The following is a 26,192-nucleotide window of genomic DNA, read 5'->3' as shown; positions in this document are numbered from 1 at the left end:
GCATTGATCATTATTAATTGTAGTTAAATGGTAAATCAACTATTTATGTTGGGCTTTTCTAGTCATATCGACTGCTCAAAGCGCTTTACAGTTCAAGCCACATTCACCCATTCACACAGCGCTACTAGATGCTGTGGTTTCTCTATCACACACACTAACCCTGGGATCGAACCACTGACCCTCTGCTTAGTGGACAAACCACTCTACCGCTTGAGTCACAACTGCTACACTTTACTATACGTAACAGCTTCTCTATCAGAATTTTTTTTTAGCTGTATAAACTATACTTTCTTGAGGTTGCACAAGCTGTCACAAAGTTTTATTTTGATAATCTCTTTTATTTTTCATTTGCAACCCCAGTTTCAGTTGATGCTAAACAGAAACAGATGATGTCATGTCCTCACAGCTCAGGCTCACCTCAGTCAGACATTAGTGTAGCTCAGTTGGTCAGAGTGTGGTCTGTGGGTTTCGGTACTCAAACATTTCAGGGTCAGGCTAGACATGGTACACAATCATAATCTGTTTGCACTCTTGATTCGTCCATCTCTGAAATTGCGACTGATGATGTGGTGTGGTCTCCTCCAGATAAAAGGTTCATGGTCCTCTAAAAGAGGGAAGGACAACCATAATCCCTACAGCCATGGCAATATATTCACCAACTGCTGTGCAGCGCTGTGTGGACCCCTGCCACCGAGGTACGATGTGTTTTTATGAGGTGATATATACGTATTGCCAGATGCCCACATGATGACATCTATAAGTCTGATCCTTCAGTGCTCTGAGAATCCCACTCAGTCATTTTTCACCTTCTCTGTAATACATCACATCATCTGTAACTGTAACTCTCCATTTGGTTTAATGGCTAAAATAGAATTGTTGGGCTCCTTTTGATGTGAGGAGCAGCTTTGAAACGAGCCGGCCCGCAGCCTTTTCTCTATGCATAGCTACTAAGATTCTGCAAGAGCCAAATGCATTTCAAGCCCATTTTAACCAAATTCAAGATCAAAGTTGGTTAGATATATTAGATTTCACACTTCTGCCGTTCATGTGATTTAACCCAAATACCGGCCGACTGTCACAGCTGCATTCTCGTGTCCATGTGACTGTTAATGTCAGTGCTCGTTCCCTTCCAGCTTCTTTCTCTTGAGCATTTTTGCTCAGGAATTGCTGTCGTTCTTGATTTTGCTAACTTTAATCTTTCTTTGTTTTCCTCCGTCATGGTTTTTCCTCCGACAGTGACCACCTTGCTGATATAACAAGCACGCTGTCTCTGTCAAGACATCACATGCATCTTGCAGTTACAGTTTTGCATTAACTGTACAGAACAAACAGAAAGCTGAGAAACACGCAGTCTGTAGTTTAGCATATGCGCACAGTGCCTCGTCAAATGATTATTTTCCTAGATGCATACACATTTGTACAGAGAGTAAGAAGAGCAGTGATGAAGGACTTTAGCAGCCAATGTACTTGGCTGGATTGTGCTCTGGCCATCGCAAGCTGTAAGTCACTGGTAATGATTCCAGTGGGTGGTAAAGGAGAGTCCTCAGTGCACAGGTGGCGTGCGCGTGCGCGTGCGCGTGGCCGAAGGCACCACACAGCTGGATCCACAAGTAAGGAAGGAATATTTCACCTCAGCCTTGGACTATGCATGGAACGCTGCCTCTCGCACACACACACAAAAAGCTCCTCTCACTTCCCTGCTTAGACCCTGACTCACATTTTCTATTGGTGTCCTACGTGTTTTTATGCTGGCTTCCTCCTAACCACATTTGCAGACCTTCCCGTATTCATTACCAGTAACACAAGCCACTGCTGTCGGCTCTCGGAGTTTGTCTCTGCGATTGTAGCAAACCATTTCTAACTGAATCCAGCTCAGTCCCAGCGGGGCTCGCTGTCAACACACAGTCTGTTAAACGATCACCCTGCTGCTCGCTCTGTTTTAACACATCGACCAGCTTTGTGTGTTTATTGTCGATTGTTGTCTAAACAGCTGTGTCACAGTTCTGCAGCATTAATGATGGGACACAAACAGGGATGTTCTCTGCTGCTCCACAGTGATTTATCAACAACTGTATGTGTGAGCGGAAAAGCAAGTGTGTGCGCTCTGTGTTTGGTCAAGACGAGAATACTAAGGCTTCTTTCCAAAATAAAATATTGTACCTGACCATCTGCACACAAGGTTACTATGGCTGTAGTTTTAAGCTCCCTGTTGCAGTCAGTGAAAGGGATTGACTTTTACTTGAAGACCTTTCAGGACTCAGGTGAATCTATTTGTTTGCACTTCTCTCCTCCGTTTGATCTGTCAGTTGTTAATAGCATTTGCTGTGTGATATTTGTGAATTAATGGTTTTCTCCTTTACTTGTCTTTTCGTTTCTCTCTCTCTCACCAGTCTAATTGACAGACGGGGTTTTATCCGATCAGGCACACCACAGCTGGCACCACCCACCAATGGCATCACTATGTATGGGGCCACCCAGTCTCAGCAGAGCCACATGGTAAGACAGATCTGACTGCATCCTGAGATACATGGTGATTGGTTTATTGAATTAAAAATGGAGACGAGTGACATGTTGTCATGAGTGATCTGAGATGAACCACGTCAACTTGAATTAAATCTACAAATGTCCAGTCCTGTATTATTTTGCATTGGTCAACATTAGCTGTTGGTTTAAGGGTTGAGCTAGATATCATGTCTAAAGCGTTTCAAACATGCTGCAGCCTCACAAACATGCTGCTATCCATCAGACCCGGCAAAGTGAAGCCAGTTAGTTTTCCTCATCCCATTCTCGACTGAAACAGATGATATTGCTCTGGGTGGCAATGAGCGAGTCAGTGATGTTTTAAATTTTTCATGTGTCGTTCCATGTCGTCAGTAAATTAGGTCAACAGTTGCAGGGAGGTATCCTTAGTGTGTGCTAATGCTGAGGGGCATCAAAGGCTGAGCTGTAGGATTCTCGCTCACTAATTTCAGCGAAGGGTTAGCTCAGTGCGTGTGTGCGTGCGTGTGCTCTGAGCCAACGAGAAGAAATGAGCAGGAGTCAAAAAGACATAATATGTAATAAACAACTCCTGAACAGAAAGTACACCTCAGTCTGTAAACAGATATTCTCTGAGATGTCTGTCTCTGCGAGAGAACTGCTGTCGTCGCAAAGAAGACATTGCACTGACCTCACTGACCAGTTTGTCTCTGGAGCCTGAACAGAGGCAACAAGTCCTCTGTTGTTCTCTTTAACTGTTTACTTCACAGATTACATGCTAGATTTAAGAGTTATTCACACACAGCTCTGTGCCACAGTCCTCATGTTGTTGTCTTTCCAAACACAACCTCATTCTGCGCGTTCTCATTGAGACGTCATACGTGAGCGTCATCCGTCTCCTGGTTCTGCGTGTGTGGACTAACCGTAATGACAACCCCCCCTACATTAGCACATGCACAAGTAACAACCATCTGTTTACGTAGAAGTCACGATTAGCAGGTGGGTTTGTCCTATTGTGCCGACTGCTGACCATTTTATCAGCCCACTGATCTAGTCTGCTCTGTTTATTTTCTTGCATTTGTTTTATCAGCAGTGACTGTTTTTAAATAGATTATAAGGCAACTGCTGATTTTACCCATTTAAAATAGTTCAAATAGCGAGGAATAAAAGTCGTATGGCCGCAGTGTGTAGGGTGGTTGTTCTTCAGAGACTGTGCGTGCGTGTGTGTGTGTGTGTGTGTGTGGCTACATCCATATCATTACGTTTTCATTTGATCTGTCACTTTTATTGTTGACTGCGTCTGTCACCTGCCTTGTTAATACCTAGAAGTAGCATTTTCTTTCATTCGAGCAGTCAAAAGCCCGGTTTCTTTGTGAGGTACTTTGTCTGTGATGCAGCTTAAAAACCACAGCCTGGTATGCAGAAGCCTTGCAAATGGTTGCCCCGGTAACAGTGTGATATGATGTCACGTTACACCTCGATAACATACAACCTCCATTTGGGATTTGACTTTGGGGGAAATGGATAGTTTGATTGAAAGCAGTCATTGTTTTCTTCACGTCAGTTCACCCACGTTATATAAGATAGATTCTTACACAAGCCTTTATATGAACGCTGCCATTCAGGTAGGTCTGTTTGCCCAGGTTTTCAGATTGTTTTGAAGTAAGTTGTCAATCGAGTAGTCACTCAACAGAAAATGAATGGGTAAAATCTATTAATAGGTATTCATTTTTCACAGTTTTCTTTTACTAATGTTGTGTTATATGTTAAATATGCTAAATGTTCGTCCTTTACCACCGGGGCACATGATTTACATTTAGCCTTTTAACTATTTCCATGTTTGGTCTTCACTGTTCCTTCCTTTTCTCCTCTTTGTGCATCCTCTTCTTTTGTATTCAAGCTATTTTTATACAAGACACACACACACACACACAAGCATATGCATGCAAGCACACACAGCAACTTGATCAACCACAATTTCCTGGCAGATACACAGTGAGTGATGAGGGGCTGACACCCCACAGCCCTGTTGTCAGTTTCACTCCTGGTTCACTGAGTAGTCTCTTACTCGGCTTGTCTCTCTGCTTCCTTCAGAGCTGGATACAACACTTTGTTTAGCCAGTTTATAAATGATGAATTAATGTAGTCGTCGCCTGTTTTTCTTGTTTTGATCAGTAAATGTACAACCTCAGTAAGGTTCAATGCATGAGTCACCTGCTCACAGGAGACATTGGTCATGTTGTCAGGAATAACACAGACGGCTCTAATCTCTCCAACTTGTAGCTGGATTCAACCACCTCGTCTGGACACTTGAATGGTGTCATTCATTTTTTTTTTTTTCTGCACAAGGTCACGTTCATCCTCTTCATGACCGTGCAATTGTTGAATTGAACTAATTATGACTGGCTGTTGAACTGAAGTGTAGGAAACTGCTTAAAATCTACGTTAAGTGGACAGTTTCGACATGGATTGCACAAAATGAATGGATGGTCGGACTGCAACTAATTATTAATTTCACTGTCTATTCATTTATTTGGTGTGTGACATGTTAGAAAAGAATAGAAATTGGCAAAATTGCAATTTCTCAGAGCCCATAAGTGATGTCATCAAACTGCTTGTTTTTGTTCAACTGATACTCCTTAAATATAAAGATCAGCCCATAATGAAAATCCTTAAATCTGAGAAGCTGGGATGTTCACTTTATATTTTTACCGAGGGGGTGATGCTATTTAGCAGGGTTATGCAGAAAAAGCTAAACTGATATTCCATAAGGGCACTGTTGGAATTTGGTGGAGGTTTGTTAATGAAGGTTTTATTTCTCTCTCTATAGAGCTTTACATATGTTTTTTTTGTGTTTGAAGGACCCACTGCCTTTTCATATATATTTAACTTTTGATGAATTAGATAGGGACGAAGCAGGTTCTTGCTATGTCGTCTTTATTGTAAGGGCCAAGAATTAAAGGGTAACTATAGGATAACATTTCGATTGCGAAAAGATATCTCTTATCCTTGTTGTGTCATCATTGTCACGTGTGAAAGCCGAACACAACAAGGCCTGTGCTATCTGAGGTTTATCATCAGTCAATGTACGTCTTGTTCCTTGAGGTTTTGTGTGTGTGCTTTAGGGGACGGACAGTGCTCAGTCTTCTTAACACATGAAAGAACCATATTGTAGAAAAAAAGAAATATGAATCTTACACCCATCACATTGCCGATGATGTAGCCGTTTGTTAGCGTGGAGGCGACTGAGGTTTCGGTGTCATTTCAGTTCAATAACCTTGAGTCAAATGAGTCTCTAACAACCTGGAGAGGAGCCTGGCTTGTAAAGTGATAAGTGGAGAGCAGTTTAGGCGTGCAGCCGATAAGAGGATTGATAACACCTGGAATCACATCTCTAGGTCAATGAGATTGATAAAGAAAAGTTAGACGTTGTGGGACAAATCCTTCTACTTCCAATATCTTGTCAGTCAGGCTGTGTGAGCGCGATGCTGGGAGGCTTTAACGTTCTTCTCCTGTTTGTTTATAATCTTTTGTATATATATACCTGTCACCTCTGCACCACTCGTGCTGTTTCATCTGTAACTGCTCTCTGATACACATGATTGCTCCGTGGTGGTAAAGGGCTGATGGGGTTAAAGCTAATCTCCCTGTAGTTAATGTGTGGTATTGATGGCTCTTTGTGTCCTAACCCAGTTACTCTGCTCCACTTTTAGATGCGCGCTTTCCACTCTAAAGCGAATAGATCAATAGGTCATGAAGCAGTGACTGAATAGCCCTGAATGTTCAACTGTTTCTATTGACTCTGGTTTTACTAGGACGGATGTATAAGCTGGTGCAGGTTCTCTGTGTGGCTCTGATTCTAACCAGGGTACTAACATCTTTGTCTCTTTCTTTGTCTCTCCCTTATCCAATCACCTGTCCCCTCCTCTGTTGTCTTCTCACATCTCGATCCCTTGTTTCCTCCTTCATCTAATTTTCCACACTGCCTCTCTCTTTATTTTTCTATTTCCATCCTTCACCTCCTGCACCTTATCTATCTCTGGCTGTCACATCCCCTCCTGTGTTGTTCTGTCTCTTGCTTCCGGCGGCTTCCTCGCAGTGTGATCAAGACCAGTGCATTCAAGGCACCAAATTCGTTTTGCAGGCCGCCAACACCCCTCTCCTCCAGCAGCAGAGCAGTGAACCAGTCATCCTGACGACCTCTCCCGAAAACGGAGTCTCTCTACCGGGCCGCAACTCCCTCAGCCTGTCCGGCCCGTGCACCTCGCTCCCCCTCGGGCAGCCAACGCCTCCAACGTCGACCCCCAGCCTCAGCTGCCACGAGGCCACAGACATGTTACCAATCCACGGACACAGCCACACACACACACACACACACAACCACAGCCACCCCCTTCAGGAGCCGCTGGCACACCACCACTATCTCACTCCAGAGGAAGTGCCCTCGCCCCCAGGTATGCTACCCTGCGGCAGCCCCCATAGCCACACCATGCAGGCCGGCTTCTACAACCCAGCCAGCCAGGACTCGCTACACGAGGACTCTGTCAGAGGACTGGTAAAGCTCAGCTCCGTCTGACAATGGAATATACCCCCATCCCCCTCCACCACCTCTCCCCTAAAAACATTCATCCAACCCCTGAAACTGTGCCACTTTTGAACCACATCTCCCCCTCCCTTTCTTCTCAGCAGGACATGAGATCTGGAGAAAAAACTGACTGTGGTTTAAATTCAGCTGCTAGAAACTGTGGTATGTGACTAAGTGAAACCAGTTGTCCTCAGCCATTGTCTTGCCAAACCTCTCTGCTGGGACTGGGAGATGGTTCCATGTGTGGTGGAGTGTATGACAACTCAGTCATACACTTCTCTCTTTTTTTTTTGGTGTGTGTATGTTTTAAAGTTCAAGGGATCCCATCCTCCATCTTCCTGGAGACTGGACAGTGGAGCTTCGTGGCGAATGTCCTTGAGCGTTGTCCAGCTAAAACAAGAATCCATGTTTTGACAGTATATAACAGTTCATTGGTCAGAGAGCTGAATGTCTGTCAGTGGATCACACACCTGACTTTTTGTAAAACAAACTTTAGCCTATTTGCCTGTTGCTGATCGGACTTTTGTCTTCTGCCTTTTTTTCTTGGACATTCTCAGCAGTGCAATGGTTGATGTCATGTTGCATATCACCCTGCTTTTTATCTGTTTAAAAAAAAAAAAAGAATAAGAGACTGTTGTACTGTACCATGGTTATTGCAACACCTCTACAAATTATATTTCCTGTGGATATTAATAAAACACCAACTTTTTATCAGAAAACATTTGATTAATATTGAGGTTTAGGAGGCACAGTGCAGTAAGAGCTAATGTGGGAGTCATGTGGTGATAGCATTTCGTTTAAAGTTCATCTTGTGACCGATGCCTGCGGCAATTGGAGCGTAAAATAGACAGATTTGAAAAAAAGCCTGTCTGAATGTTTCCAGACATCTATGGATGCTCAAAGAAGGTTAAGACTTGAGGCCATTTATTCTTCCGTTCATCCTGATGGTTCTGCTGCGGCCTCAGGCGCTAACTTTTGCACAGAGATGTTAAAACTAAAATGAAGACTCAAGTGTAGGGGCCTTAAAGAGAGAACTACTGCTTCTTTATCCCCCAAAGAGAAAGTCTGGTGTTCACTGACAGGAGGTGGTTGGTGAAGGAGTCTGGGTAGTGCAAGGCGGTCAGTAAACATTTAATACTCTTCCACCACCTTGTGGCTGAGCACAAGTACTGCAGGTAAATTCTCAATGTCTGAACAATCCATCACACAAAAGCATCAAACAGTAACACATTTATTTATTAAATCATTTATGATATAGGGAAGATTTTTAATACATTTTTACAATAATTGCAATAAACAAAGGGGAAAAAAATCGCAATTGTACTGGAAAAGAAATATCTGATTTTTGGTTGTATTTCTAAACCAGGGACATTTTTTTTTATTTGGAGCAGGACAATAGTGAGACAAGCGATGCAGGTTTCTATTTTAGTCTACAGCTCACATAAAGATCGCAAAACAGCATTTGTTAGGTTATTATAAAGAGTTTTCATTGACCCTGTACTGCACTGTGCTTAATTTCTGCTGCACTAAAACATGAATAGACTTGTCAAGCACACGCGGAGTTGTGTTAAAGAATGCTGAGGATAAAAAAAAACAGAAGAAAAGTAAATAAAGAACTGGGCAAAATATTGCAGGTGAAAATGTTAATGACATTACAATACATTTTTCTCTCCAAAGAAAATAGAAATCACAAAACATTTTATTAAAAAATGATTTCTTTAACTTAGCTGCACAATAAATTTGATTTATTGAGCTTTGCTCCAAAAGAAAATACGGGCCCAACAGTTTCATTCATTGTTTTATATGCAGACTGTCATGACATTTAAACAAAGCCAGGATTTAAGTGCTTATTTACGCCAGAGTCATATTTATGGTCACTTACAGGGGAACAAAAACTCTTGAGATTTTGAGAATGAAGTATTATTATGAGAATAAAGTCTTAAATTAAGGTTAAGTGTCATCATGGAGGGGGAATATCAGAAGATCGACCAGTCGCCTGTGTAAAAATGAGGAATGTGGAGCATCTTGTCAAGTGTACTTTAATGTTTGTTTAACAAATAACAAAATACTTAAACTTATGAAGTTTCCTTTTTTTTCAAGATTTTAGATCTAGACGGAGTTGAACTCTGAAGACCACGGGTCCTTGCTGCTGTTTTCCTAAAACCTTTTTCTATATGCTTGTACTATGACTTTTTTCTCATTAAATCGCAACTTTATTTTCGTAATATAACATTCTCAAAATCTCAAAAAAATGTCTATATCCTCCCAATACTCCATCCTACTTAATAATATTAACATTTAAATGCTTGCTGTTTTAATTATACAGTGCACTAATGGCGTATCACAGCAGAGAGAAACTAGAGACAGTAGAAGATATGAACCAAGGCAACCCTAACTCTGTAAACGCTGTAAACGGTCATGGTGGCTCACAGCCCTGATTCTCCGACACAGCCCCCGCTCATGCATCGGTCCTCTGAGCTGGATAGATGGATCATTTTGTCAATGGTTGAACTAGTTTAATATCGCTGTGCTTTTTTTTCTTAGCTTTTTTTTTTTTTTTTTTTTGAAAGTCGATCCAGAAGTCAGCTCGGGATTTTTGATGTTTTTAGCAGCCACCGTCTGCGTCATTGGGGCTGAGCTAATTAACCGTCGATCACCAGGACTTGACGGTGTCGGTAACGCTGGTTTCTGTGTCGCTGTGGAGTCCCGAGTCACCACAGTTTAACATCAGTGAGCTCCAGGTCTCCCATGATCTCCAGCTGGTCGATGCTGCTCAGGTCCTGCACCCGATGTCTGAACTCGAACAAGTGCGAGCCGTTCACTGCCAGCTTGAACTGATGGGACTGACAGAGGATAAGAATCTGAAAAAAAAAAAACACTAATAATGAAGAATGCTCATAAATCTATACACAACTTGAATGGCAAATTGCACACACTCATAAATATCAGTCCCCTAAACATGCCTGATTTTTTTTCATCAAGATCCATGAATTATTCTCTGAGAAATCATAGAAAATGTAGAAAAACATTGAATCTCACGACGTTAAAGACAGTGAAAGAATTACCTTGGATTCACCCCTGATCCGGATCCAGGTAAAGGCATCATTGTGTGAGGATGTGACATTATTTACCTAAAGTGATATCCACATCCACCACACCCTTTTCAAAGTAGAGTGAAGTGGTTCAGTGGCTCCTACCTCGAAGTACTCCCCCGATGAGAAGGGAAAGAAGGGCAGCTCCCGCTCCTCCTGACCCCACGTCTCACTCAGGTACGAGTTCCTGATGAACACACCCGACTTCATGCGAGGGTTCAGATGGAAGGCGATGTTCTCCGTCCTGCTGTTGCAGAGGTTCACGGTGAAACTGGAGGAAACGTGGACAAGAGGTAAATAATGTTCATAAAGGAAATGTTTCAGGCCCAGCGATTATCACAGAGACCTCTACAACAGTACATGAACTGACCAAATCAATCAGTGATTGATAAATACACTTGTGAATGTAAATGTGTCACTTTACCTGTGAGGATACATGCTGACTTGTCCTTTGATTGTGATGTGCTGCCCTGGGCTCAGGCCTTTCAGTATACTGCCCTTGTAAGGGAGGCTCTGAAATAACATAACTGCTGATAAACCTTTTGAATACAATTATTTTCTCCATTAATCATTTGATCTATTAAGACTGAGCTATTTCCCACAATCCAAAGTATTGTTTTTTTTGGGGCAATAATCCAAGACGCTAAGATTATCACATCCTGCATCACAAAGCGAAGCCGCAAATCATCACATTTAAGAAGCTGAACCCAACAAATGTCGCTTTGGAAAATATGATTTGAACGATGAATTCAAAATGGCTGCTTAGTTGTCAACACATTACATCACATCATCTTCCTGTCAATCCTCTAATTCATTCATCAACACTCGCAACTCTGAGCCCTTTTTTAAAATCTGTATTCTAAACACTTTACCTCAGCTAAGGAGGTTATATTTTATTTTTGTATATATTTGTGTATATTTGAAAGTTAGTTGTTGGTTTACTTGTTTGTTGGTATTTTAAGCAAGATTTCGTAAAAACTACAGGAACGATCACCACAAAACCTGGAGGAAGGATATGATCAGAACATTAATAGTCCGGGAAGCACCTATTACATTATGGTGCAGATCTGGATCAGGGGTAGATCCAAGACATTTTTATTTGACTTTGTTTCACAGTGTTTTCACAGATTTTTCAGATGATAATTCATGGATCTTGATGAAAAAATATATTTAGGGAACTGATATTTATGAGTGTGAGAAATTTAGTGGAGATTCGAATAAGGGAACTGTGGCAGAGGCATGTACACTCTGAGTGCCATTCTAGTTTAATCTTGATTTCAGCATCATTTGTCTTTGGTATTTGATTGTATTGTGTTGGATTGACGAGGGTAATATGGACTAACATTGAAACATAGTGAGAAGTGATGTCACGGTTCATTTGCAGCTGTCGTCTGGTGGGGCTTTTAAATTCAGGTGAAGAAAGAAGTGGACAAGATAAAAAAAACACGTTTCTATGTATGAATGTATTTTACACGACTGTATGCATTGACATATTGTGAGTATATTCAGTATGTACGTATAAATGCATATGAGGAAAACCCTTGAGTGTTCACATCGTGATCAGCTGTACGTTTGGTGTTCTGTGTACAGTGTAGATAACATGGGACTTATTATTCCAAACTATTTCTTGATGCTTGAGCAAAAATGTATGTTCACAGCTCTGGACATCACTCCATCCGGCACCATCTGGGAACGCAGCATCGTCCCCAACACTTTATTTACAACTTCCTGAAGGTCTGTTGCCCAAATAGACTTGGCTGTAGCCATGTTCCCAGATCTTAGACACCACAACAGTGTCATCACTAAAATGAGACAGAAGCTGTCGAAAAACCAGAGCTGTCCTTAAAAGGTCTGCACGCCCACTTGAACAGTCTACAGAGCACAAAGGGATCCTTTACAAAGTGTGATCCACTTTTAGCAGCATCACAAGACACTGGGCACATTCATGCACAGGGGTTTTATGAAGATGACGCAAAAAGGAAAAACTCACCAAGTCACCTGATTCTGAATATATCGCCTGGGGGGGAAAGCCACATTTAGAAATGAATAAACAAGACGTTTCTATAAAAGAAGCACACATCTCACTAGCTTGTGAGGAAAAAAATATGAAAACAAGGGAAATGTACTTACTGAGTTTGGGATGTAGCCAACAGCGTACACCCTGACTTTCCCCGAAATAGAAAATGTGTCGACCCTGTTCAGTGGGATTCTGTGCTTGTAGCTCAGCAGGTGAGTACCATTTACTGCCACCTATGGGTGAAGACAGATACTTTAGAACCATTTTGTTTTTCCATTAATTAACTCACTATGTGCTTGTGTTGTTTGCAGGTAGCATCGTAGGATCACTGACCTTAAAGACGTCGTCATGCACCAGGATGATGGTCTCGAAGGGGGCTCCGCGTTTGTAGGGCAGCTGATGAAGCGTCTCCTCCTCGCCCCAGCTCTCCTGCAGCAGGGAGTTGCATACCACCCTGGGGGGGCCTGTGAAGCACGGGCTGAAGTGGAGGGCGACGTCAGAGCGCGGCTTGGTGCTGCAGCCGCTCGACAGGTCGATCTGAAACCTGCAGACATGGCCCACACCGACACTGGATTAAAGGCCGGGCGCTGAAAGGTCTCAGCTTTACTGTGTGTTACAGGGTTTTCATCATTTGATGAACTACAATTATCACAAAGTAGTAGTAGGACTTTTATTAGTTTAGTTTGATGGAGCAAAATCAGGATTTGAGGAGCTTAAAAGTTCCACTGAGTCAAAGCTGAGCTCAAATGAATCCAGGCTCATCTAGTAGTTGTTATCATTGTGAAATATTTATAGCCATATGTTCGACAGAGGAAGCTGATAATTTTGTAACTTAATGACAATTTAATTGTTCCTATAAACACATGATGTCAGCTGATGCCCCGCTGTGTCCACAGAAATAAACCAGATGTTCCCAAAGACTAGAGCTGGACAAAAATATCGATCAGCTGACAATCGCAGTCATTTTTTCCACGATAGCGAATCGATAGTCCCGCCCCAGCTATAAATAGTTTTATTTACAAAATAGCATTTTGTAAACATTCCTGAAGTTTAGGTCAAGATTAACCACTGGGAGAGGCCTGATGGTTCCAGGTGCATTCTGGGTGTTGAAGTATTTCTACCTTTTGGATAAGGGGTAATACCACAGTCCCTTTTTCTCTGTTTTTCCTCCAGTCATGTTGCAACAATTTAGATTTGTTTCCACCTTCTACTGTATAAGTGTATAATGTTTATTGCTAATGAATTCCAGTTCAGTGTGTTGACTGTTCCGTGACACTATGCAATGCAAACATTCTTCCAATTCATTGGAATGGAAATTTTGAATGAAGTAGTTTTTGCACAATTTGTCCATTGTGTTATTGTTATGTGATGTATGTATCAGACTATCAAGGTGGTACACATCAGTGTTTTTTATTCTCCGTTCATAGAGAAGAGTTTAAAACCACAACCTTCACTCGGAGTAAAAATCTGTCTTTAAACTCAAAAGAAATAATACTAAGACATTTAATATGATAATTATCGATATCCACTGATTTTTTTTATCTTGATATAATTTTTGCCCATCCCTAATTCATACATATATTTTCACCTTGAGAACATGCCCATACATTAGACTTTCTCATATTAGATATCTGTGGTGTCATTGATTCAAGCTGTGAGGGTCCCAGGGTGTGAGTGTGGAGCAGAGAATGAAGTTTAGGTTTAAAAGTTTAGGAACTAATAAAGTAAACAAGATAATGTTTTGAAGTTTTTCCTGATTCAAAGTAAATATGAAATGCTGTGGCTTTACCAATAAGACACATGTCCACACGTCTGCAGCTCATCCTCTGGTTTGAGTCAGACTCACCGGTCAGCATCTGGGGGCACGGTGCCCTGGATGATGATGATCTCCCCAGGGTGCAGGCCTCCGGGTACGGGCCCTGTGTATGGGATCACCTGAGGTGGGTGGGGGGGAGCAGAGGTGAGGAGCAGTGGACACCTGTACTGACGACCACTGAACACAGACCCGTGCACAGAGTGAACACAGACCGGTGCATAGTGAACACAGACCGGTGCATAGTGAACACAGACCCATGCACGGTGAACACAGACCGGTGCATAGTGAACACAGACCCATGCACGGTGAACACAGACCGGTGCATAGTGAACACAGACCGGTGCATAGTGAACACAGACCCATGCACGGTGAACACAGACCGGTGCATAGTGAACACAGACCCATGCACGGTGAACACAGACCGGTGCATAGTGAACACAGACCCATGCACGGTGAACACAGACCGGTGCATGGTGAACACAGACCGGTGCATAGTGAACACAGACCCATGCACGGTGAACACAGACCGGTGCATGGTGAACACAGATCCATGCACGGTGCATAGTGAACACGGACCGGTGCATAGTGAACACAGACCCATGCACGGTGAACACAGACCGGTGCATGGTGAACACAGACCGGTGCATAGTGAACACAGACCCATGCACGGTGAACACAGACCGGTGCATAGTGAACACAGACCCATGCACGGTGAACACAGACCGGTGCATGGTGAACACAGACCGGTGCATAGTGAACACAGACCCATGCACGGTGAACACAGACCGGTGCATGGTGAACACAGACCCATGCACGGTGAACACAGACCGGTGCATAGTGAACACGGACCCATGCAGCTCGTCTCTGCACACATGCTGACATCACTGCAACTTGAATACAGTGTTTATCTGCACTGTGAGCTACAGGAGGGGTGGGGTGGGGGGGTCTGTAGATTGCATGATGGCATCAGAGAGCTGCTGCTGCTGCTGATGATGATGATGAAGATGAAGATGATGAAGAGAATAAGCCTCTTACCGGATTCAGGACCGTGTGTTTCGCATTCGCCACAGACATGGAGCTCCGTGTGTCGGACTACAACATGCAGCTGAGCTGGGGGACGACAGGGGGGGGGGTCTGCGGCGCTCCGCTGCTACACAGGGGCGATGGTGGCAGTGGGCATCTTGTCTGCATCACAGGCTGACCCCACACCTTCCATGTGCGCGTGCGCAACACCTACCACGTGATCGTGTCCGGAAAACAGAGCGAAACCTCGAGGTCTGCGCTGCAACAGGAACGACTAGGAGGTCTGCGCTGCAACAGGAACGACTAGGAGGTCTGCGCTGCAACAGGAACGACTAGGAGGTCTGTGCTGCTGTTCGCTTTATTGTTGTATGAGGACGGTGGTGAGTGCACGTCAGTCAGTGTGTTCCCTGGTGTGAAACTATCCACTGACACTCCCACTCCACTCCACTGTCACCTGTCGCCCTTTCGGGGCTTCTCTTTCACTTCACTTTTTGTTCCCTTTTCTCTGACTGTGTCCCTCCTCTGTAGCTCAGCCCAGCTTCACAACACACTACACAGTCCGACCAGGAAAGACAACACAACAACATGGGGGTTAAAGGTGAGTGTCTTATTAAACCGACACGTATTTCTACATTTTCCTTTAAATCTGAAATGTAATGATGACAGTAACCACAGCAGATGTCTTTGATTCAGCCAGAGGAGCTGGGAATGTGAATATTACTTTAATGGTGTGTTTCAGGGACAACTGCCGCCATTATAGCAGGAGCAGGTAAGACTCTTTAACAATACTACTCCTACTACTGCTAATAATAATAATAAGAAGAAGAATCATCATCATAATAAACTTTATTAATATAGCACAATTCATGCATAACCTGTAACCCAATAACCTCATGTGAAAGCAGTAAAAACAATTTATTTAAAAAAGAAATAAAACAAAAATTTGATAAAACAGAAATGAGGTAAAACAACTCAGGAAAAACATCTGTTTATATTAACTAACTAAAACAGAATTAAGACAGCAGGATGAGTCCAAAAAGAGATTCACTAACCCTTTAACACACTTTACTGTGCAGTAAATCAATCAGCACATTCTCCGTGTTCATGTCCATGAGCAGCAGGTGCTGTGATCCTGGTTCCTGTGTCTCTGGGAGCCATAGGCTTCACTGCAACTGGAATAGCTGCAGGCTCCATGGCTGCAACCATGATGTCGTCTGCTGCAGTCGCAGGCGGAGGAGGAGTGGCTGCAGGAAGTCTGGTGGCTGTTCTGCAATCCGCAGGTATTTTAGGATGGTTTTAACGGTGATGTCTCTCTGAAAAACAGCAACAACAACATGTCCTGTACAAGAGTGAAGATTAGTAATCTTACATGGATTATTAGTGCAGTATTTAATAATCCAATCACAATAACCTGGGGGGGTTGATGTTTCTAACATGTGACAGATGCAAAAATGAAAACAAAAATATAGAATACAAAAATCTCAGGATGAAAAAGTGGAGCCTTACACGTGGAGGACATGGACAAAGATGCCAAGAGACCTTTGAAACAGCCGACATGCAATGTATGACGAAATAGTTAATATACATGAGCCTCATACGAAAATAATTAAGAAAATTCTGTTTCATTTGAAAAACACTGACTCTAAATATTAATTTCAGATAAACCAGGTATAGGATAAAGTTCAGGGGTAAACAGCGTTGCAGCCAAATTCAATTCAATTGAAGTAACTGGGGATCAATTCTTCAAACATAAAAACAACTGAAGAAAAACATGAAATGCCTCGATACTACTCGTGTAGTGTGATCCCTATGTATCCTCTGATATTGTCCTCTGGAGCCGCACGCAAGGACCACAGAGGACATTTAGGCTAAAAACACGGTGTAAATGACATCGTTTTGGGTGGAATATGAATGTCGGGCCTTACGGACACTTGGGTGACACCACAGGAGCAGTACCGAGGCATTTTATGGTTTTCTTCTTTCGTTTTTGTTACGTTTGAAGAATTGGTCACCATTTACTTCAATTGTATTGAATTTGGCTGGAACACTGTTGATCCCTGAAACTCCAAAAGTGTTTTGTGGACTCAAACACTATCCCTTTAACAAACTGAAGAGTTAAGGTTCAATTTAAGGACACTGAGTGTTGTAATATTGTGTAATAAGTCTGGCTTGATAACAAGGTTTCCTCAGTTTGTCTGTAGCTCGCTATCATGAATCCATCCACTGATGTCACTGCAGGTACTGCTGGTCTGTCGTGGGCTGTCACTGGAGTTGTGGCCAGCACCGGAGCAGCAGTGGGATGGCTGACGAGCCTCATCAGCAGAAAATCTTCGAAGGAGAAGAAAGATTGAAAGAAAAATGTTTTATTTAAAAGTCCTTTTAAATAAAGGAGCTAATCAGAAATTCATACATTTGGAATGTGGAAGAAAAACATGACTTAACCTGTGGAAGACCCCTGTTTCATTGGGTTTCTGTGTGTCCAGCAGGAAGGACGTGAATAAGTCAGTGAATCACCCAGTGTGACTGAGCTAAATCAACGCAAGTTCCAAATCAGTCAATAGCAATATATAGATCAGAGAATGATTGTTGTGCATTATAGTCAAAAACATAAGCGGAGAATAAAAGAAATGAAGCAGCAACCATGTCTGATGTGTGTCTTAATTTTACTTTGGAGTGCCACAGCTTTAACAGATGCAGACAGTTCAGCCCAGACACCCTCAGGGTGTTTTTGACACATAAGAAAATCATCAGAAAACTGAGATGATGCCCACCATTAAAATAATTAAGAAATCAAAAAAGTATGACAAGTACTCCTCTATTTCTATCTAGAGTAAAGAGGTGTATCTCAAGAAAGGCAGAGGGGAACTGCATGGACTTCATCAGGTTGATTTTCCTCAGCAGTCCAGTAGAGACGCCCCCTAGTGTTCAGATTGTCCCACAGTTTCGTTTCTGAGGAAACCTTCATGACGTGGAAGCTGCTCACAACAGAGGAAACACAGCAGAGAGGAGAGCAGAGAAAAAACCATGGACCCTGGTGAGTACCACTCTTCCTCTGACTATACTGAAACATTCTTTTAGAAAATCAACACCTATATGTAGCATCATGTTTCACTTTATTAATAAAAGCATGTAATACAAGTCTGTACAGCTTAGCAGTAATACGAGGCAATTTTATTCTTGTGTTTCAGTGACAGGTGCAGCAATTGTAGGAGGTAAGACATTTATAGACATGCAATAACAATAGCAACAAATAATAATAATGAAGGCTCCATCTCTGCTGTGTTCTTGTCCAGGTGCAGTAGTGGCTGTGTTCGCGGCCCCTCTTGTTCTGGGGGCCGCAGGTTTCACCTCAGCTGGAGTGGTGGCAGGCTCAGTGGCTGCTAAAGTTATGTCGGCTGCCGCAGTGGCTAACGGAGGTGCAGTGGCAGCAGGAGGTGCGGTGGCTGCTCTTCAATCCGCAGGTAAACAGTAGATGGTTAATTTTGGTTTGAACTGTGTCCTTGGGTGTAAACTATCTGTCAGTCTAATGCAGTCTTTAGGTAGAATAAAGATATTACTGTATACACTGTAGTGTGATGCTAGTATTGGTATTGCTTTCTCTGTAGCTTGATAAAATGTACTGATCGTCCAATGTATGTGTGTCACTGTAGGTGCGGCTGGTTTGTCGGTGGCCGCCACTGCAGCTGTGGCCGGTGTTGGAGCAGCTGGGGGGTTTGTGGCACGCCTCTTTATCTGAATAATCAACAATTGGTTACCTTGTTAATCTGATGAAGCAAGTGATGAAGCAGCATGTTTATGTTCTGAAATGTTTGGAAAGTTGTCTGGTTTGCAGTTACCTGACATGATGTTTCATTGTTTGAATCTTACAACCCCCCGAAAATAAAAGCAACCGAGTTAAAACACATTTGAAAGAGTTGACTGGTTCATTGTCCTTTTTAGTTGAAGTATCTATTTACCTACCAGTGTATCATAACACTGTTGTGATTTATAAACATGAATATGTACTGTAATATTCTATTTAAGCACTTGGGTACAATAACTTAGGTCCAGTGTGTAAGATCTAGGTGAAAGGGATCTACTGGCAGAAACTGAATATAAAGTGATCCTAGTGATGTTCTCACCAGTGTGTTTCATCTAAATTGTACGAATTGTTGTTTTCTTTACCCCCGAATGAGCCTTTTATATTTACATCGGGAGTGGGTCCTCTTTACGGAGGCCGCCATGTTTTTAACAGTAGCCCAGACTGGACACCTTTTGAGTTTCCATGACAACTGATCGCTTCCACAGGTTCTCTCTCATGTTTGGAAGAGGAGGGTGAGGGGAGGGGTATTCAGCTGCAACATGAAACTTCACCACTAGATGTCACTAATACTACACACTGAACTGTTAATATTTACTGGAGGTGCCAGTGACATAGAGAAAAGTTTGTCCTGACTGCAGTCACAACTAAACTCTAAAACATGTCTTATATTTACACCTGTTATCATCAGTTAAGATGTTAAATCAAAGGCCTGCTCACCATTCCAAAGTCCCGGCTGAGGACCAAAGGCAGCTGGGACTTTTCTGTCAGGGCTCCCACTCTGAGGACATTTGTCTGTCAAACTCCTTATCCTCTTTTAAATCTCTCTTTAAGACACATTTTTATAGGAGGGCCTTCTCTCAGTTCTGATCTTACCATCTATTTTTATCATTTTATAATCATTTTACTGGTTTCTCATCTGTGACACTTTTTATTTCTGCATCTGTGCTCTAATGCTTTGTGATTTTCAAATTGCTTTTTAACTTTTTCCTATTGTCTGCCCTATTTCTAACTAGTAAAGCACCTTGTAACTGTGTTTTAAAAGGTGCTGTATAATAAAGATTATTGTTATTAATGGAAAAATAATAATAAATAAACAATATTAAAAACAATACGTCATACAGGGCATTTCCACACAGAATAAACCAGTCTAAAATGGAGGGGTTTGAGGTGGGATTTGAAGTTGGGGACGAAGTCATAGTCAAAGATGAAGAGAGTTCCATAAACGAGGGGCTGCATAGCTAAAGGCTCTAGACCCCATAGAGCAGTGGTCGCCAACCCGTCGATCGCGATCTACCGGTCGATCTCGCAGTCTTCACTGTCGATCCCCCAACTCTCTGGACTCACTGGCTGTCGTCGTGCCGCAGATCAGCTGTGTGTCGGTTGTCTGTTTTTCACACGCGCTGTGTGTCCGCTACTGGCGGCGGAGCAGCAGGTTTATCTCCTGCAATTCCTTCAAGAACAAGTTGGTTCATGTACTAAAGTAAATGTCAGGACTCTACGGTATGAAGATGCGCATCTTTCGGTCTGTCGATAACAAACAAAGCCCCGTTGGAACAAATGAGTGGATTCAGAAGGTGAAACGCTGGAGTGCTTTTACTTTGAAACGGATTCGGGAAGTGATGTAAATACGTTTGTGTCATAGAGAGATTAACAGTGTGGTTCACAGCAGAATAAAGTTAGATTTTCCTCAGCAGTCCAGTGGAGACGCCCCCTAGTGTTCAGATTGTACCACAGTTTCGTTTCTGAGGAAACCTTCATGAAGTGAATAAATACCAGTCCAGCTCGAGGCTGCTCACAACAGAGGAAAAACACAGCAGAGAGGAAAGCAGAGAAAAAACCATGGGCCTTTGTGAGTACCACTCTTCCTCTGACTATACTGAAGCATTCTTTTAGAAAATCAACATGATGTAGCATCATGTTTCAATTTATTAATAAAAGCATGTAATACAAGTTTGTAAAGCTTAGCTGTAATAAGAGGCAATTGTATTCTTGTGTTTCAGTGATAGGTGCAGCACTTGGAGCAGGTAAGACATTAATAGACATGAAATAACAATAGCAACAAATAATAACAATAATAAGGAAGGCTTCATCTCTGCTGTGTTCTTGTCCAGGTGCAGTAGGGACTGTGGTCGGGGCCCCACTTGTTCTGGCGGCCATAGGTTTCACCTCAGCTGGAATTGCAGCAGGTTCACTGGCTGCTAGTATGATGTCGGCTTCTGCAGTGGCTAGCGGAGGTGGAGTGGTAGCTGGAGGTGCAGTGGCTGTTTGCCAATCAATAGGTAAACAGTACATGGTTCATTTGGGTTTGAACTGTGTCCTTGGGTGGATAACTTTTATATCTTAAGTGTTTCTTGCACTGTTTTCACCTTTTCTAATCCACTTAACATCTGCTGTACCATAATTTACAGGCTTAATCTAATGCACAACTTTTGTATTGTTTCATTTATTTATCATTAAATCTGTATTTATATTTGGTTTCAGTACTCAGTTAATTTTGTTACCTTATTCTACTTCTCTACCTCAAATTTTCAATCATCTTATACTTACAATATCTGTTGTGCCAATATCTCCATTAGAACATATGTGACAGCTTTGTAGTAGTTCTGTTGGCCAGACATTCATTTCATTTGATATTACTGTATACACTGTAGTGTGATGCTAGTATTGGTAATGCTTCTCTGTAGCTTGATAAAATGTACTGATCGTCCAATGTGTGTGTCACTGTAGGTGCGGTTGGTCTGTCGGGGGCCACTGCAGCTGTGAGCGGCTCGATGGGGTTGTTGTTAGGCCTCATTATCTGAATAATCAACAATTAGTTATCCTGTTAATCTGATGAAGCAAGTGATGAAGCAGCATGTTTATGTTCTGAAATGTTTGGAAAGTTGTCTGGTTTGCAGTTACCTGACATGATGTTTCATAGTTTGAATCTTACATCTCCGAAAATAAAAGCAACCGGGTTAAAACACATTTGAAAGAGTTGACTGGTTCATTGTCCTTTTTAGTTGAAGTATCTATTTACCTACCAGTGTATCATAACACTGTTGTGATTTATAAACATGAATATGTACTGTAATAATGTATTTAGGCACTTGTGTACAATAACTTTAATATATTTGTTCAAGGTCCAGTGTGTAAGATCTAGGTGAAAGGGATCTACTGGCAGAAACTGAATATAAAGTGATCCTAGTGATGTTCTCACCAGTGTGTTTCATCTAAATTGTACCAATTGTTGTTTTCTTTACCCCCGATTCAGCCTTTTATATTTACATCGGGAGTGGGTCCTCTTTACGGAGGCCACCATGTTTTTCACAGTAGCCCAGACTGGACAAACTAAACACCTTTTGGATTTTCATGACAACTGAAGGTTACCACAGGTTCTCTCTCATGTTTGGAAGAGGAGGGTGATGTGAGGGGTGTTCAGCTGCAACATGAAACTTCACCACTTAATGTCACTAAAGTCTACAAACTGAACTGTTAATATTTAATGGAGGTGCCAAAACCTTCTTTTCTTCAGTGACACAGGCACAATGTTCACCATGATCACCATCTATCAGGCTAATGTCTACTTCTGTTTTCCTGAGAACCATTGTGCCCTATGTGTGCAGTATTTACTGTTGGTGGTCTACACTGGTCTCATTGGTCTTACAAGGCAAAATCACATCACCCCGATCCTTTCTTCTCTTCATTGGCTCCCTGTCTGTTTTAGAATTGATTTTAAGATTTTACTGATCACTTTTAAAGCACGCCAGGGTCTGGCCCCAAGCTACATCACAGAATTTATGACCCCTTATGTGCCTTCACACAGCCTTAGATCCTCAGGTGGAACCCTGCTTGCTGTTTTCAAACAAAAGGTGATCCTGCTTTTGCCATCAGTGCCCCTCAGCTTTGAAACGACCTGAGGAGATAAGGCTTGCAGAGTCAGGGACTTCTTTTAAATCACTTCTTAAAACCCATTTTTATAGACTTGCTTTCATGTGATACTGTGATTTTATCGTTTTCTTTTCACCTTTTATTTTACGTATTCACTTATTTTAATGTCCTTTTATTGCTTTTACGTGTTCAAGTTTATATTTACCTTTCTTGCTTTGTTGTCAAAGCACTTTGCAAAGTCTGTTTTTAAAGAGTGCTATATAAATAAAGTTTATTTTTATATTATTATAGGTGGAGATGGCAATGGGAGACAATTTAAATACCAAATTGGGGAGTTGCTGTTCTAGTTAGTCATTGTTCCTTTAATCAGTTAACCACACCCAATCAGACATCATAATGCCTGAGAATTATTCTTAAATTATCACGCGTTATAATATTTATCATTTGCAATCTTAAAATACATTCATGTAAAACAGCCACATTCACCAACAACGTACAAGGCTGACAAGAAAATTGAAGTCAAACTACAAGGAGAAAAAGGCTCCAGTTTTTAAAATACACAGATGAGCAGTGAAGTGATAAAACCGTAGGAGCCTCATGGAGATTCTGCTTGAAATGACTGAGTGCATGTCTTCAGTGCAGCCGTGTAGCACAGGTCAGGCTTCATTCAGACTCACTCTTTATCAAAAATAGTCCAGAGTTACTAGATGTTTCCTCCTGATCTGAAACCTGGCATCTAAGCTAATATTGTTGAGAATGTGCAGATTTCATCTCTCAGTTCTGTTTAAGGATACTTTTTTACCTCTGACAAGGAGGTTTTGTTTTCACCCCTGTTGGCTTGTTTGTTTGATCCTCTGGGAAAGATAACACATTTTGTTTAAATGTAAAAATCTAAGCATTATGATTTATAGAGCAAAGTATCTGCCAAAGTATCATCGATACAGACCAGTTATGTTTAAATAATTCTCTCATTACAATCAGACAAGCTATAAGTTAATTGTACACTGGTGCTTTTATGAAAAACGTCCTTCCTTTGTTTAAGTAACATTTGTTCTGCCATGCCTTTTGCCATTGTTTGTTTTGAAATGAAAATAATAGAACTGCAGATTCATTTTCCATACCTTTGTTTGCGGTTGGATGGATTTCATCAGTTAGATTTTCCTCAGCAGTCCAGTGGAGACGCCCCCTAGTGTTCAGATTGTACCACAGTTTCGTTTCTGAGGAAACCTTCATGAAGTGAATAAATACCAGTCCAGCTCGAGGCTGCTCACAACAGAGGAAAAACACTACAGAAAGGAGAGCAGAGAAAAAACCATGGACCCTGGTGAGTACCACTCTTCCTCTGACTATACTGAAACATTCTTTTAGAAAATCAACACCTATATGTAGCATCATTTTTCACTTTATTAATAAAAGCATGTAATGCAAGTCTGTAAAGCTTAGCAGTAATACGATGCAATTTTATTCTTGTGTTTCAGTGACAGGTGCAGCAGTTGTAGGAGGTAAGACATTATTAGACATGAAATAACAATAGCAACAAATAATAACAATGAAAGCCCTACTACAAGTTCGTCAAAGTAAAAACGTGAAAAATGGCTAAAATGGGAACTAAATCTAAAATGGCGGGCTTCCTGTTGTGATTTTCATAATGATGCTTGTGACTTTTTTGTTTGTCTGGTCATGATACTACGGAAGCGTATTACATTCACTTGAATGGTGGCGCTGTTGAGACATTTTGCCACGCCCATTTCAAATTACTCCAGAATACAAAAATGTCTTTGGGCCTTGAATTTCCTGCAAAGCTTCATGATCTTTTGAGCATGTCTAGGCCCTGAAAATGCTCCCCAAAGGGAAATAATAATAATAATAATAATAATAATAACAAGAAAAATCCTTACAAATTCAATAGGGCCTCCCACCGTCGTTGCTTTGGCCCTAATAATAATAATGAAGGCTCCATCTCTGCTGTGTTCTTGTCCAGGTGCAGTAGTGGCTGTGGTCGGGGCCCCACTTGTTCTGGCGGCCGCAGGTTTCACCTCAGCTGGAATTGCAGCAGGTTCACTGGCTGCTAGTATGATGTCAGCTTCTGCAGTGGCTAGCGGAGGTGGAGTGGTAGCTGGAGGTGCAGTGGCTGTTTGCCAATCAATAGGTAAACAGTACATGGTTCATTTGGTTTGAACTGTGTCCTTGGGTGGATAATTTTCTATTTTAAGTGTTTCTTGCACTGTTTTCACCTTTTCTAATCCACTTAACATCTGCTGTACCATAATTTACAGTCTTAATCTAATGCACAACTTTTGAATTGTTTCATTTATTTATCGTTAAATCTGTTTTTATATTTGGTTTCAGTACTCAGTTAATTTTGTTACCTTATTCTACTTCTCTACCTCAAATTTTCAATCATTTTATACTTAAAATATCTGTTATGCCAATATCTCCATTAGAACATATGTGACAGCTTTGTAGTAGTTCTGTTGGCCAGACTATCATTTAATTTGATATTACTGTATACACTGTAGTGTGATGCTAGTATTGGTAATGCTTCTCTGTAGCTTGATAAAATGTACTGATTGTCCAATGTGTGTGTCACTGTAGGTGTGGTTGGTCTGTCGGGGGCCACTGCAGCTGTCGCCAGTGTTGGAGCAGCTGGGGGGTGGTTGGCAAGCCTCTTTTTCTAAATAATCAACAATTGGTTATCCTGTTACTCTAATGAAGCAAGTGATGAAGCAGCATGTTTATGTTCTGAAATATTTGGAAAGTTGTCTGGTTTGCAGTTACCTGACATGATGTTTCATTGTTTGAATCTTACATCTCTGAAAATAAAAGCAACCGAGTTAAAACACATTTGAAAGAGTTGACTGGTTCATTGTCCTTTTTAGTTGAAGTATCTATTTACCTACCAGTGTATCATAACACTGTTGTGATTTATAAACATGAATATGTACTGTAATAATGTATTTAGGCACTTGTGTACAATAACTTTAATATATTTGTTAAAGGTCCAGTGTGTAAGATCTAGGTGAAAGGGATCTACTGGCAGAAACTGAATATAAAGTGATCCTAGTGATGTTCTCACCAGTGTGTTTCATCTAAATTGTACCAATTGTTGTTTTCTTTACCCCCGAATGAGCCTTTTATATTTACATCGGGAGCGGGTCCTCTTTACGAAGGCCGCCAATTTTTTCACAGAAGCCCAGACTAGACAAACTAAACACCTTTTGAGTTTTTATGACAACTGAAGGCTACCACAGGTTTTCTTTCATGTTTGGAAGAGGAGGGTGATGTGAAGGGTATTCAGCTGCAACATGAGATTTCACCACTAGATGTCACTAATTCTACACACTGAACTGTTAATATTTACTGGAGGTGCCAGTGACATAGAGAAAAGTTTGTCCTGATTGCAGTCACAACTAAACTTTTAAACATGTCTTATATTTACTCCTGTTATCATCAGTTAAGATGTTAAATCAAAGGCCTGCTCACCATTCCAAAGGCCCGGCTGAGGACCA

The 26,192-nt window shown here is 41.7% G+C and overlaps 5 protein-coding genes across 9 annotated transcripts in view; 4 read left to right on the top strand and 1 right to left on the bottom strand.

The window, feature by feature from the left end:
• The window catches only part of zdhhc14 (zinc finger DHHC-type palmitoyltransferase 14), a 46,932-nt gene extending 37,503 nt beyond the window's left edge, over positions 1-9,429 (top strand). The window contains exons 7-9 of one of the 3 annotated variants that reach the window (XR_004612614.1): positions 586-695; positions 2,391-2,592; positions 3,326-3,655. Coding sequence is in view for 2 of the 3 variants with exons in the window: in XM_034575434.1 (XP_034431325.1) it covers positions 586-695; positions 2,391-2,496; positions 6,578-7,054 (693 nt within the window). In the remaining variant the exon portion in view is untranslated. Of the gene's footprint in view, positions 1-585; positions 696-2,390; positions 2,593-3,325; positions 3,656-6,577 lie in introns of those variants that run through there. The other 2 variants (XM_034575434.1, XM_034575435.1) reach the window with 2 other exon arrangements.
• A 202-nt stretch (positions 9,430-9,631) lies between these two features.
• lgals8b (galectin 8b) lies at positions 9,632-15,205 on the bottom strand. The gene is made up of 8 exons (XM_034575439.1): positions 15,024-15,205; positions 14,019-14,107; positions 12,506-12,716; positions 12,286-12,405; positions 12,146-12,172; positions 10,580-10,668; positions 10,261-10,426; positions 9,632-9,924 (listed from the first exon to the last, which is right to left on the bottom strand). The coding sequence occupies exons 1-8, from the start codon at positions 15,060-15,062 to the stop codon at positions 9,775-9,777; spliced, it is 891 nt and encodes a 296-aa protein (XP_034431330.1). The 5' UTR covers positions 15,063-15,205; the 3' UTR covers positions 9,632-9,774.
• Positions 15,202-17,654, top strand: LOC117755554 (interferon alpha-inducible protein 27-like protein 2A). Of its 3 annotated transcripts, none has more exons than XM_034575442.1 (5): positions 15,202-15,350; positions 15,540-15,609; positions 15,751-15,780; positions 16,130-16,291; positions 17,250-17,654. In XM_034575442.1, exons 2-5 carry the CDS (start codon positions 15,597-15,599, stop codon positions 17,360-17,362), a joined length of 318 nt encoding a protein of 105 aa, XP_034431333.1. In that variant the 5' UTR covers positions 15,202-15,350; positions 15,540-15,596; the 3' UTR covers positions 17,363-17,654. The 3 variants fall into 3 exon arrangements, with proteins under 3 accessions (XP_034431333.1, XP_034431332.1, XP_034431331.1); XM_034575441.1 differs by having other exon boundaries at positions 15,246-15,292; XM_034575440.1 differs by lacking the exon at positions 15,202-15,350 and adding an exon at positions 15,365-15,391.
• Positions 17,655-17,886: 232 nt separating this feature from the next.
• LOC117755555 (interferon alpha-inducible protein 27-like protein 2) lies at positions 17,887-18,915 on the top strand. Its single transcript, XM_034575443.1, has 4 exons — positions 17,887-18,045; positions 18,200-18,223; positions 18,305-18,472; positions 18,662-18,915. Exons 1-4 carry the CDS (start codon positions 18,036-18,038, stop codon positions 18,745-18,747), a joined length of 288 nt encoding a protein of 95 aa, XP_034431334.1. The 5' UTR covers positions 17,887-18,035; the 3' UTR covers positions 18,748-18,915.
• Positions 18,916-20,586: 1,671 nt separating this feature from the next.
• Positions 20,587-21,780, top strand: LOC117755556 (interferon alpha-inducible protein 27-like protein 2B). Its single transcript, XM_034575444.1, has 4 exons — positions 20,587-20,662; positions 20,814-20,837; positions 20,925-21,092; positions 21,541-21,780. The coding sequence occupies exons 1-4, from the start codon at positions 20,653-20,655 to the stop codon at positions 21,612-21,614; spliced, it is 276 nt and encodes a 91-aa protein (XP_034431335.1). The 5' UTR covers positions 20,587-20,652; the 3' UTR covers positions 21,615-21,780.
• The last annotated feature ends 4,412 nt before the right edge of the window (positions 21,781-26,192 follow it).

The sequence above is a fragment of the Hippoglossus hippoglossus genome, chromosome 22 (genome assembly GCF_009819705.1).
Source record: "Hippoglossus hippoglossus isolate fHipHip1 chromosome 22, fHipHip1.pri, whole genome shotgun sequence".
Classification (NCBI taxonomy): domain Eukaryota; kingdom Metazoa; phylum Chordata; class Actinopteri; order Pleuronectiformes; family Pleuronectidae; genus Hippoglossus; species Hippoglossus hippoglossus.
Note: the sequence above shows the minus strand (reverse complement) of the source record. Positions and strands in the feature narration are given on the sequence as shown.

Coding starts and splice junctions, on each gene's coding strand:
- lgals8b (XM_034575439.1), bottom strand. CDS start 15,062: ATGTCTGTGGCGAATGCGAAACACACGGTCCTGAATCCG. Junction 14,108..15,023: donor AACACACGGTCCTGAATCCG/GTAAGAGGCTTA, acceptor CACCCACCTCAG/GTGATCCCATACACAGGGCC. Junction 9,925..10,260: donor CATCGGGGGAGTACTTCGAG/GTAGGAGCCACT, acceptor TTTTTTTTTCAG/ATTCTTATCCTCTGTCAGTC.
- LOC117755554 (XM_034575440.1), top strand. Junction 15,610..15,750: donor CAACAACATGGGGGTTAAAG/GTGAGTGTCTTA, acceptor GGTGTGTTTCAG/GGACAACTGCCGCCATTATA. Junction 16,292..17,249: donor GGCTGTTCTGCAATCCGCAG/GTATTTTAGGAT, acceptor ATGTCACTGCAG/GTACTGCTGGTCTGTCGTGG.
- LOC117755555 (XM_034575443.1), top strand. Junction 18,224..18,304: donor AGGTGCAGCAATTGTAGGAG/GTAAGACATTTA, acceptor GTTCTTGTCCAG/GTGCAGTAGTGGCTGTGTTC. Junction 18,473..18,661: donor GGCTGCTCTTCAATCCGCAG/GTAAACAGTAGA, acceptor GTGTCACTGTAG/GTGCGGCTGGTTTGTCGGTG.
- LOC117755556 (XM_034575444.1), top strand. Junction 20,838..20,924: donor AGGTGCAGCACTTGGAGCAG/GTAAGACATTAA, acceptor GTTCTTGTCCAG/GTGCAGTAGGGACTGTGGTC. Junction 21,093..21,540: donor GGCTGTTTGCCAATCAATAG/GTAAACAGTACA, acceptor GTGTCACTGTAG/GTGCGGTTGGTCTGTCGGGG.